This window comes from Poecilia mexicana, unplaced genomic scaffold (assembly GCF_051168715.1).
Source record: "Poecilia mexicana isolate PSO_F unplaced genomic scaffold, ASM5116871v1 scaffold_2, whole genome shotgun sequence".
NCBI classification, from domain to species: Eukaryota; Metazoa; Chordata; class Actinopteri; order Cyprinodontiformes; family Poeciliidae; genus Poecilia; species Poecilia mexicana.
In genome coordinates this window covers 1,350,502-1,361,752 of record NW_028263371.1, presented here as the reverse complement: position 1 = coordinate 1,361,752, position 11,251 = coordinate 1,350,502, and the positions used below count along the sequence as shown (strand labels likewise).

The 11,251-nt window shown below is 39.4% G+C and overlaps 1 protein-coding gene across 1 annotated transcript in view; it reads left to right on the top strand.

Moving 5' to 3' along the window:
• Positions 1 to 745: 745 nt before the first annotated feature.
• The window catches only part of mtnr1aa (melatonin receptor 1A a), a 58,980-nt gene continuing 48,474 nt past the window's right edge, over positions 746 to 11,251 (top strand). Inside the window, exon 1 of the mRNA XM_015010563.2 lies at positions 746 to 1,387. Coding sequence (XP_014866049.1) covers positions 1,204 to 1,387 — 184 coding nt within the window. The 5' untranslated portion in view covers positions 746 to 1,203. The remainder of the gene's footprint in view (positions 1,388 to 11,251) is intronic.

The window sequence follows — 11,251 nt, the reverse complement described above, 5'->3', positions numbered from 1 at the left end:
AAAACTTATTTTAATGCAAGAAAAAAAAATGTCTTCCAGAACAGTGTGACGTGGGTGAGGTGTTAAGAAAGCCCAGGTTGCAGTCCTGGTGTCTCCTCCATGCTGTCTCTGTGGGGTTCAGGTCAGGCCTGTTTGCTGGCTAATCAAGCACAGTGTTGCTACGGTCACTAAAGCAGCCAGTGGAACTGTTGGCAGTGTGAGCAGGTGACATGCCCTGCTTGGAAAATGAAATTGGCTTCTCCATAAAGTCCATCAGCAGCAGGAAGCAGGAAGTGATCTTGATAAAGGAGACTGGACATGACTCCCTAAATGCAGACAACAGTCATGAACATGATTGTGTAGGCCATAATGTAACATTTCTTTGTTAAACATCCCTGGGTTTAATTAGCTGTACGATAATCAAAATTCACAGACATAAACTGTCTATCTGATGCCCGAGTTTCTAAAAGTGGCAGAACACATTTAACTGTGAGGTTGCATGCAATTCCTAATTTTACATTGGTGAAGCAAAGTGTGGGCCAAAAATCTGATTATTTTCGGAGATACATTTAAATGACGTAGCGTAAGAATAAAAAGCAAAATAAAAATCGAAAGCCATTTTTTATTTACTTGATTTCATTTTTTTATTATTTTATTGTACAGGAAGACATCGGACATGAATGATTCTTTAAAAGTAATAATGAATGGGACTGTGGCGAGAGAGAGAGAGAAAAAAAATGCGAGCGTGAAACCACAGAGCCATGAATGAACCCGCACGCGGAGAAACGAAAGGAAGTAGGACACGGGCTGCTTTTCCACATCGCAGCCACCAGGCGGCAGTGTTTCTTCCCTCTCCGTGTGGAATCGCTCCCCTTTGGATTGTTTGATCACATGTTGGGAAGGTTTGAAGTGGCGGCTCCATGTCACACATGCGTACCGACAGAGTGAATGGCGCGCGGGCGCAGGAGTGACTCCGAGGGAGCAGAGAGAACGGAGAGCCATACCAGAGCTGATCCTCGGCAGCTGGGTAAAGCCTTCACAGGGGGTGGGGGGAGGAGGAGAGAGAGCGGAAAAAGAGGCGCTCGTGGAGAAGATAAACATGACACCCGTGGGAGGTTATTGTATTAAACCACCGGTGTCCACTGTGTAGGACTCGCGGAGTAGTCACGGGAGATGTGAATTTGGTTCAGTTGGGGGAAAAAAGTTTTGCAGCTGTTTATTACAATGGTCATAAATGGGTCTCACCTGAACAGCTCCGCTCAGGACCCCAGTGACGCCGCGTTGAGCCGCCCGCCGTGGGTCACCACAACTTTGGGCTGCTTTCTCATCTTCACCATCGTGGTCGACATCCTGGGGAACCTGCTGGTCATCTTCTCCGTGTATCGAAACAAGAAGCTCAGGAACGCAGGTGAGCTCAGCAAGTGTGGGAATCAATAAGTGGAGAGGGGAAAAAGTGAAGGTATGTTGAGCGCGCGTGGCGCCCATGAGCGGCTCGCGCGTGATTACTCATCTGCGACACAAACAAAACAAGCGTGTCAGCATTTCAAAGCGATGGTCGTGGCGGTAGCCCACTCCAGCAGACCACGTTTATTAATTAGAAACCAAGTTTATTACGCAGGCGCTGGAAGTGATAGAATAGCGTCAGGTTGGTGAACACAAACTTCAGCTCGTGACATGCAGACATTGTTTACTTCGTAATCTCCACGTATTTAAATAAATTTAATTTTATATTTATTTAGCAGCTTGTCATTGAATGGTTTTCCAGTTATTATATATATATATATATATATATATATATATATATATATATATATATATATATATATATATATATATATATATATATATATATATATATATAAAACAATGAACATCGATCCAGAATCGCACAGCATTCTGTTTAAACTGTGGATTAGATATCTATCCTGTTTAATCCACATTTTACTCCACAGTTTACAGCTGGTAGAAATTAAATTCTCATCAGCTCGCTTCGAAGTCCGATTGAGGCTGGTAACATTTCAGCGACCTCCACAAAGTTCCAGACAGGTAGCAGCCTCGAAAGGACGCATTTTTAACGATTCTTGACAGTCTGCAACCGCAGGGAAAGCCTCGCGCTGCACCAAACGCCCCCGGGTTTATTTCTTTAATCTGATAAAGTGAGAAAAAAAAATATTATCTTTTATGTTGTTTTTTCCCTCTCCTATTTATTGTGCATTTAAATACACCATCTCACTGTGAATACATTGGTGACACGGGATGTGAATTAGAGGTGCGCACTTTGTGAGCCAGCCTGGTTGGACTGTAGTGGAGGCGGTGAGGCATTTAACAGTCAGAAGACAGAGCGCAGTTGAGAAAACCCAAGAGGCTCCTGTCGTATTCAGGTCTGTTCACTCTGACTGGCAGCAGCGCTCATCACCGCTGGCAATGAGAAACATGCAACCTGTAATTTGAGTATATTTATTCGTTCTTAAAAGCCCCGTGTTAAGAAATAAATATCTTTGTTAAAGAAAGGAACCCGCAGATTTTTTTTTAATTTACAGATGACCAAGTTTTTAATAAGTTCTTATCAGTAATTCAAGACTTAAACATGCTGTAACTTACAGACTCATTTCCTTTTTTCTATATTAAAATGACTAAGGCAAGAAACACATAAGGTATATGTGTACTGATTTTTGTAAGCAAGACATGAGAATACTTTCTGGTAGGACTGGATGAAATGACTGAAAAACTTAAAATTATATTTCATATATGTCTATATTGATAATTATTGATAATTTTTTTTATTTTATATATTTGAAATACTGCCAAACTGGTGACATGACGCTTCCTGTTTAATCTACAGTTTTCACTCCAAGCTGTTTTTTAAAGTCGTTATGAGGCACAGTGGCAACCTTAAACAAGCACATTACTCAGCAAGTTGTTACTAGGTAACCAATGAATGAGTTAGTTAGTTAGTTGATGCCACCCACCCTGGTTAGCTGGGCATGAGAGGTTGAGGGGCTAAAGCCTTTCCTCTGCCTACATCTCCCAGAATGCTGTGCGATTCAGGATAGGAGAATATTCTACATATTGAATATCATCACCTTCCTAAAATAGTGCCCGTTTAATGGTTGGTAACACTCTGGCCTTGCAGTAAAAAGGTCCTGGGTTCGATTCCCAGCATGGGCTCTTTCTGCATGGAGTTTGCATGTTCTCCCTGTGCATGCTGGGTACTCTGGCTTTCTCCCACAGTCCAAAACATGTTAGGTTAATTGGTTTCTCTAAATTCTTCTTAGGTGTGAGTGTGTGTACATGGTCCTGTCTGCTCTGTGTTGCCCTGCAATGGACTGGTGACCTGTCCAGGGTGTAATGTGTAATGTCTCGCTGGAGATAGGCACCCCTCCTGGCCCCAATGGGACAAGGTTGTAAAGAAAGAGGCAATGATTTTTTTGCTTTTGACAAAACAATTACTTGAGACATTATTTTAGGAAGGTGACAATATTGAATATTCCATCAGCTGTATTACCTATAAATGCTGATCACGTGTATATCGCTATATGTAATGTTAATGATTTATTGTCCAGTTGTCAATTTCTACCTAAATTAATTGGTTAGGAATGATCTCACATACAGCTGCATGGACTAGACATGGAACTTCTCTGGATAAATTAATTCCCTGCTAAGTACGGCAGAGCATCAGTAATACTCTGGGCTAATTTCTCTTCAAGTCCATTACCAAAAGGTGGTTGTTCATAGTAATGACTGTAGGAAAATGAACAAAACCTGGCAATGTCTGTTTATTGAGTGTTATAGGGTGAACATTTATATGCACTGTTGCTTTACTTTGTTATGATGAGCCACTAGTGAAGTCCTAAAAGAGATGCTGATTTGTTCTCTGTTTCTTTTGCTTGCATCTAGAAATAGTTGTGTTATGGAAAGTGAGTGAAAAACGTGTCTGTGTAATGCATGGTAATTTTTGGAACAAAAGCATAACACAAGAGAATGGGTACCTTTAAGGAACTGCATCGTAAAAAAATGTTCCCTTCATTATGGTTAATTACATGTAAGGAGGTCATAATCCAGCACCAGGAATTTAATCAAGCATGTAAGTTAGCCTGTGTTATTCCAAGACTTCAGTGTCTACTTTGAAGAAACTTTCCAGTTCATTAAACAAACTATTTTTACTTCCTTGTCCTGAGTGTGGGTTCAATATTTAAGGATATTAAAAAGAAATGACACTTTATTGCATTCTGCAAATAGCATCCTTGAATTGACAAGGCTTGGTTAAAGTCCAGACAGTTGCTCAAGATCATGCTTTCGCTTCACTGTCGCTCCTCTCCCTTCAGAGCTCTAAAGATGTGCATGCCTAACTTGAATCTGTTCTGATTTTGAGCTCAAACAGCTGCTGGGAAATTGTATGTGGATTGGCAGACGTATCGATTGACATAAACTCATCACCGCTTGCAGGAATCTGATGCTTGTTTGACCAAATGTTTGACTCCACAGCAAAAAAATAAATAAAAAATCTTTGGACTGTATTTTAGCCATTTCATTTTACAGCCAAGAGAAATTTAATTTCCCTTTGGCGAGTCTCTGTTATGGCTAAACAAGTAGGCATATATTTTCTTGGCATGTGCTAAATGTTTTTAGAAACTGCAGGGCAGTCTGAGTAGAGGGGGATAAATTAAACAGCAAGTAATGAAACATACTTGGTAGAGAAACCTGGCAGGCATCATAAGACGCATGCAGCAGCAGCAGCGCTGCCGTCTATGCATGGCCAAATCCTCTGTCGGCACATGAAACGGTCCATGATAGAGTGAGCAGGGAGCCAACAACACATGGTGATTACTCTCAGCTGCACGAGTGAGCATGATCATCATTGTGGCCTCAACTCACTGCCAATAAATAATCTTAAATGTACCGTTTCTGCTTGTGACGTGGGAGGTTTTGTTTTTGTGCTGGAGCTGACGTGAATCAGGCCAACACAGCCTCGTCTTTGCTGATATCGGAGCAGCAGAGTTTGGATGATCTGAGAAAACCAAATCTGACAGCTGGGTGTGAGTGCTGACATGCCACCTTGCTGGGCTTTTTCCTTCCATCCCACAAGACTCAACGCTTTTTGAATGATAGGTGTCATCATCTGGTATTTCAGTGGACAGTGAAACAGAGCAGACTTTTTTTTTAGCATAGTGCAAGCTGCCTCTCTGAGCCTGGCTGTCAGTCATTTCTTTATAATGGAATCTTATTTTTTTTAAAACACATTTGCTCGCATGTCCTCCAGTGGACTTAAGGAATGAAACAGGAGTTAGTGACAGCTGTGATGTCAAGTGTCTAGCCAAGGTACCAAGAGATTCAGAACATCAGAAGCAATGCTGGCTACCTGAATGTCAGAATTTGCATGGCACAAAAAGTAAATATTACTGCATGGTGGAGGAGTTGGTAGCATTGTCGCCTTGCAGCTAGAAAGTCCTGGGTTAAAGTTCCAGTCTGGAGTTTGGATGTTCTCTTTGTGACTGCATGGGTTCTTCCCGGGTACTCCAGCTTCCTCCCACAGTTCAAAAACATGACCTTTAAGTTAACAGGTATGTCTTGATTGTCCTTACTATGTGTCATTGTTTTCTCCTCAGTAGAAAAATACACAATGGAGGATGTCAATAAGAGACACCAGTGGTTAAGTTATATCTCCACTCTTAAAGCTCCTCCATGTTTTACATGTTTATTAAAATAGCCACCATGTTGTAACAGTATGTTATGTGACAGACACTCTGTAAAAAAAATAAAGTTCCTCCATCTTCTTCGAGTGCTACGATAGCTGAATGAAGAAATGCAACGCTCTGATCAGAGAAATCCAATCAGAGACAGGAGGTGGATCTTAGTGCTGTCAATCATCATCAGATATGGGCATCTCTGCCATTTGCTAACGGTGAAGTGTAGTAGTGCGGCAGAGAAAAGGGAAGGACATGACTGGTGCATACACAAGAATGATTGACAGCGGTAAGACCCTCTGTCTGGATATGATTGTTTCTGACTGAGTGCTGTATTTCTGGTATTAACTGGGATAAGGCAGAGGACTTTGATTTTTTTCACAGATGATCTGTCTCACAACATGTTGACAGTTTTAACAAATGTAAAAAACATTTTTTTTTTAAATGAAAGTTACATATTGAATCTTTAACTGTTGAACAATTTTAAATAGCTTGGTTTTCTTTCAGAAGCATGATTATTCATGAGGCTTCTTGAGAAGGATGCCAGGTCTGTGAATGCATCTCTCTGCCTATTCGGTTTCTTAGCCTCTGAAATGATAGAGAACAATGAAGAAAAATTTAAAGTAATCACCTCCAGCAATCAGCTTACCAAGTATTCTACGTATGCTCTCTTATCAGTGTTCTCTCCAACACCTTAAACCAGTCTAGCCAGTCTTCTGCGCCAACACAGAAGCTGTTTCACCTGGACGTCAATCACCATTCCCTAGGTGTCTCTTTCTTCATCGTTTATGAGCATTTTTTAAAATATTTCAGTGGCTCAAATGCTTTTGAGGTAGCCAAACTGAGCAGTCACATGCTTCTCTTTTATTCTCCCTTCTGATGTCTGGTTCAGATTTGATTGGATCAACTTGACCGGCTCTTTATGCCTGGATATGTGCTTCATAATGCAGCAAAACTGCTACGGTTCATAAAAAATGTTTCTTGATTGTGACGCTGTTACTCAAATGGAGCAGGACGGGACAGTTGAACAGTGACTCATCTAATGTAGCATCTACAATCCGTAGTGACAGGTGGAGAAAAACCTCACAGACCTGATACCTCTGTGCCAAAAGCTCTGCCTGCGCAAAAATAAACCAGAAGTCCCATACTGCACTCTGTTTTGAAATAAGATGCAGTGTTTATTTTGCTTTGGTGCTGCGTGATTTGGCTATGCGCCACTACAATAATACTTCACCTTTTAGTCTCGGTTTTGTAATTATTGGCAATTAATATTTTGCGGCGTTACTGTAGCATTAGGACGTTTCTGCGTATGTCACTAATTAAAATGAATGTTTTAGCTTTGTGAATGCGCTTCAGCTGTGTTGTGAGCAGAAATCGGCTCAGCCTCATGGAGCTTAATAAAGAGAAAAGAAAACAAATCCACATATGTTATAGAGCAGATGTTGATTTCACAGCTTCCTGTTTAATTTAGGATCCTTATGCTGTGAGAAAGTGTGAGCCTTTGGTCTGAGCCTCGCCAGGGTTGGAATCATCTCTCACTGTAAGACATGAAACGGATCTCGGATTTTATTCGTCCTTTCAAACTTGTTTACTTATGCTTTTTCATATTTGTCCCCATTATAGCCACAAATGTTTGTACATTTAATTAGGATTTTATGTGAGAGAACAGAGACGTGCACAATTGTGACTTGGAAGGAAAATGATACATGATTTGTAGACACGGTTTTACAAAGACAGATCGAAAAAGTGAAGTGAGGACTTGTAATCAGCCATCTGTACTCTGATACCCCTCAATAAAATCCAGGACAACCAATTTTCTTCAGTTACCACCTAGTTAAAATACATTGTAGAACAACCATGTGCTTAAATGTGCAGAAAAAAAAATGATACTGTAGAGAATCCCTGTTCCTAGTCCTGGGAATTCTGAATTTATCCAAAATGCTCAAAAATTGATGATAAAAAATGTTCAAGTACATCTTTCCTGCTCCTCTCTGCAAGTATACTGTACATCGCATTATGTGTCCACTCGGCCACCATAGAAGGCCCTCCAACTCACCATATGTATTTTGAATAATTCTTTGATATTATTTTATTTAAAGGGGCAGCATTATGTGTTTTCCAGGCATGTTCTGCCATTTTATAGCACAATCCATTAACTTACTTCAGTTATAAAAATGTCATGATCCTGGGTTGTTTTGAGTTTTCTTTTTTGTAATTTGATTACTTAGCCATCTTGTTTCATCCTTTCCCTGTTGTTGGTTCCAGCTGTTTGTGTCATTTCCTTGTTTGCCACTGTGTGTATACACTCCTACCTGTGCCACTGTTTCCCTGCTGGATCCTTGCGTCGTCTCCTTTGTCATCACCTGTCCTGTCCTATCCTGTTTCTAGACCTCCTGTTTGGACTTATATTAAATCATTATGTGACTTCCATACTCCTGTCTGTGATTTGATCCAACATGACAAAAATGAAAAATGGTTTACCTCACTTTGAAATTGGGCTTCTGTCTCTTCAAAAACTGGTGCTCTTACTGAAACTCCGCCTTCAGGAAGTCATCATAATATAGCTCCTCTGTTAACCCTTTTTCAACAATTTTACCAGCGTTAGACAGAGAAGTAGCTCATATAATGAGTCAGTAGATGCACAGTTTCATCTGTTGGTTGCTAATTGTTGCTGGCAGTTTATCTTCACGGCAAACACCTTAAGCTTCACAAAAGTGGGGGATTTTCTTTACCTCTACCGTTTTTAAGCTTTCATATTCCGTCATCATATTGTTACTGAGGCTATAGCTTCAGCACTTCCTGTTTGAATGGCGATCTGTTGTTCATTGTAAACCAAAACATTCTTTTTTCCCCCCACATAAACAAAAAGTACAAAACCTGGAAGGTCAAAGTGCTATTTTAAAGTTCTAAAAAGGTGACAGCTTGGGAAAGCTGGACTGCATGATGTGTTCTCTGCTAGCCGTATCGGTTGTCAGGTGGCTGGATAATGTGCTGCTGCTTTTGATGACAGCGACGGCTCTTTGCAAGCCCTGCAGAACAGCCCAAAGCTTCAGTTTCACTAAAACTGAGGGACAGTCCCTATGAGTGCCCAATGCTGCCCTAGAACCAGAGACCTTTGTATGATGTAACAAATAAAAAAGGTATTTTTTTCCCCTACATCAACCAGAATACCTGCATAGTACATTTTTTTTGCAAACTGAAACTTCAAGAAGACAAAACAAAAACATACGTTCAATTAACCAATTTCCTCCCCTTTGCTTCCATAGAACGTTTGTGATTATTAGCATTTTCATGGATGTCTGATATGCAGGAATTCAGTTGTGAAAGATTTCAAATATTGATTTTGTGCCTGCCTTGTGCTTGACAGTTGATGTGATGTTTGCATTGGCAGTATGATAGCATGATTAACAGTATAATACTGTTAATCATGTTAGTCATGTTAGTCAACATTGATTCTTATCGATGACTTTTAAGATGTTGGCTAAGCAATGCCCAGGATGTGTGCACTTCTGTTAGTTTGTTGTTTTAACATCGATATCTAGACAGTCGTGACTATTTTGGTGGTTATGCATAGAGCATGTGCAGGATATAAATTTTATTTTATTTTATTAAAACGTGAAAATGTGTTGAAAATCTACTTCTTCCAGTTTAAATATATATGCATGGAGGAGATCTGCAAAGTTTCTGCATTATACATGAAGCACTTTCAGCATAGGCAGAGTTCAAGTGGTCTGTGGAAAAGGACCTGGAAGAGTGAAACAGAGAATGTATGTACATTATCTAATGAATTTTCTTGACATTTTTTGTGACAGAGAAACCCTACATAGTACATTGTGAAGTAAAAGAAACATGATGCTTGTTTTTCATATTATTTTACAAATAAAAATGTGGAAAGCATGCCGTGTATTTGTATTTATGGTTCCTGACTTTAAGCACTGTATCTGTAAAGAGTGTTATTCTTCTTTACATGGTCAGGATGAGAGATTGCTATAAAGTCAAGGACTCAATTCAGGAGACTGTTTGCTGTGTTCATCCAGTAGGAGTGTTTGCTGCAAGGCAATGATTTGATGCAATTTGTTGGGTTTCCTTTGATAGAAACTTTTTAAACCAATTTGAAAAATGACCTGAACTTGACTTCATTGTTTGTTAATGCAGATCAGTTGTGATGAATGCATGATTGGACTGAAATGGTAAATGGTCTGATATGATATGTTGTGAATTACTGCTACATAAATGAACTGAAATTTGACATTGATTTTGGGAGTAAATTCTCAAAACCTTTCTAACCTTTACCGTTATTTATTTTCAAGGATGGAGGGCTTTTTTAATACTAATGATAAAAACCTAAATAGATGCTAAAACTGTGTGACTGAAAAAACTCACAGCAACATAATTTTTTTGTCAAGATAAGTTCAAGATAAGGTTCCTAGTTAAAGCAAAAATTCCTCATCGCTCTACATGCAGCAGCTGATGAAGAGCCTAACTTCATCAAGACAAAAACATAAATTCAGTCAGAGAAAATATTTTCACTTGGTTCCTGTAATCTGTTCTCGATGCTTCATCCCCTTTGGCTAGCTGATTTTTCTAAATCCCACATATTTTCTTTGCTCTGGTGGTTTTAGGAATTGCCTCTGAGGCATGTACTAATAATAATATTAAAATGCCTAATAATTTACTAATACGTATGTCTAGGATATGTATTTTTTAGGAGAAGCAAGCTTTATCTAATACTCTGATAAATAGTTTTTATTCAGATGATTGTATAAAGTTTTTTTTTATTTGAATGATCTCTCAGTTTTTTAAACTTACAATACAACTATTGTGCAATGTAAGCTTAGAGAATGTGTATCAATATGTGGATGCATTTACTAACTTAAACATTAGCTTATTATTATCAATGTAATACCAGGAAGTAGTTTTGGTTGAGTACAGTTTTTACTGACAGAACAGTAAAAACTGTTCTTCCAGTAATTTTTCATTTTGTGGTACAAAAAGTAATGTCCTACAATATTTGTCGAATTTCTAAATATTCAGCCTTGGCCTCGACCTTGGTCTTGGTCTTGGTCTCGGCAGAGCCGGTCTCGACTCCATCCCTATTTATAATTCCATGATTGCCTTGGATTTATGTGCTTCCATGTTCTTTAACGCTTTCTGACCTAAGTCCAATTGGATATTTTTGCTTATTTTCATTGTACGCAGTTTTTTAAATGTTCTGTGAGTACATATGTTTTCCCATTTATCCATAACAACTGGAACTTTCAATGTCCAGAGTGCCCCTCAGATTAATTTCACTCCCTGTTACAGCAGATGTGAAATTATCTTAATAACCAGATATCGACTGGAAAGTGCAACGTCTCCTCTTTCAGAAACTGTTGGAATTTTTCAGACAGCGCCAAGTGTGGCGGAATTACAGTACTGCAAATTTGGCTGTGTCATCGGCGCTACGTTCGTACGTGGAAGGGTTAAAGCTGATGCTGTATGATGCTGTTAGTTCACTGATGTCACTCCCAACCCTCTGAGGCTTTTAAAGGTGGACATATACTATCATTAAATTAAGTGGTCCATATTTTTAACAAGGCGACATTTGA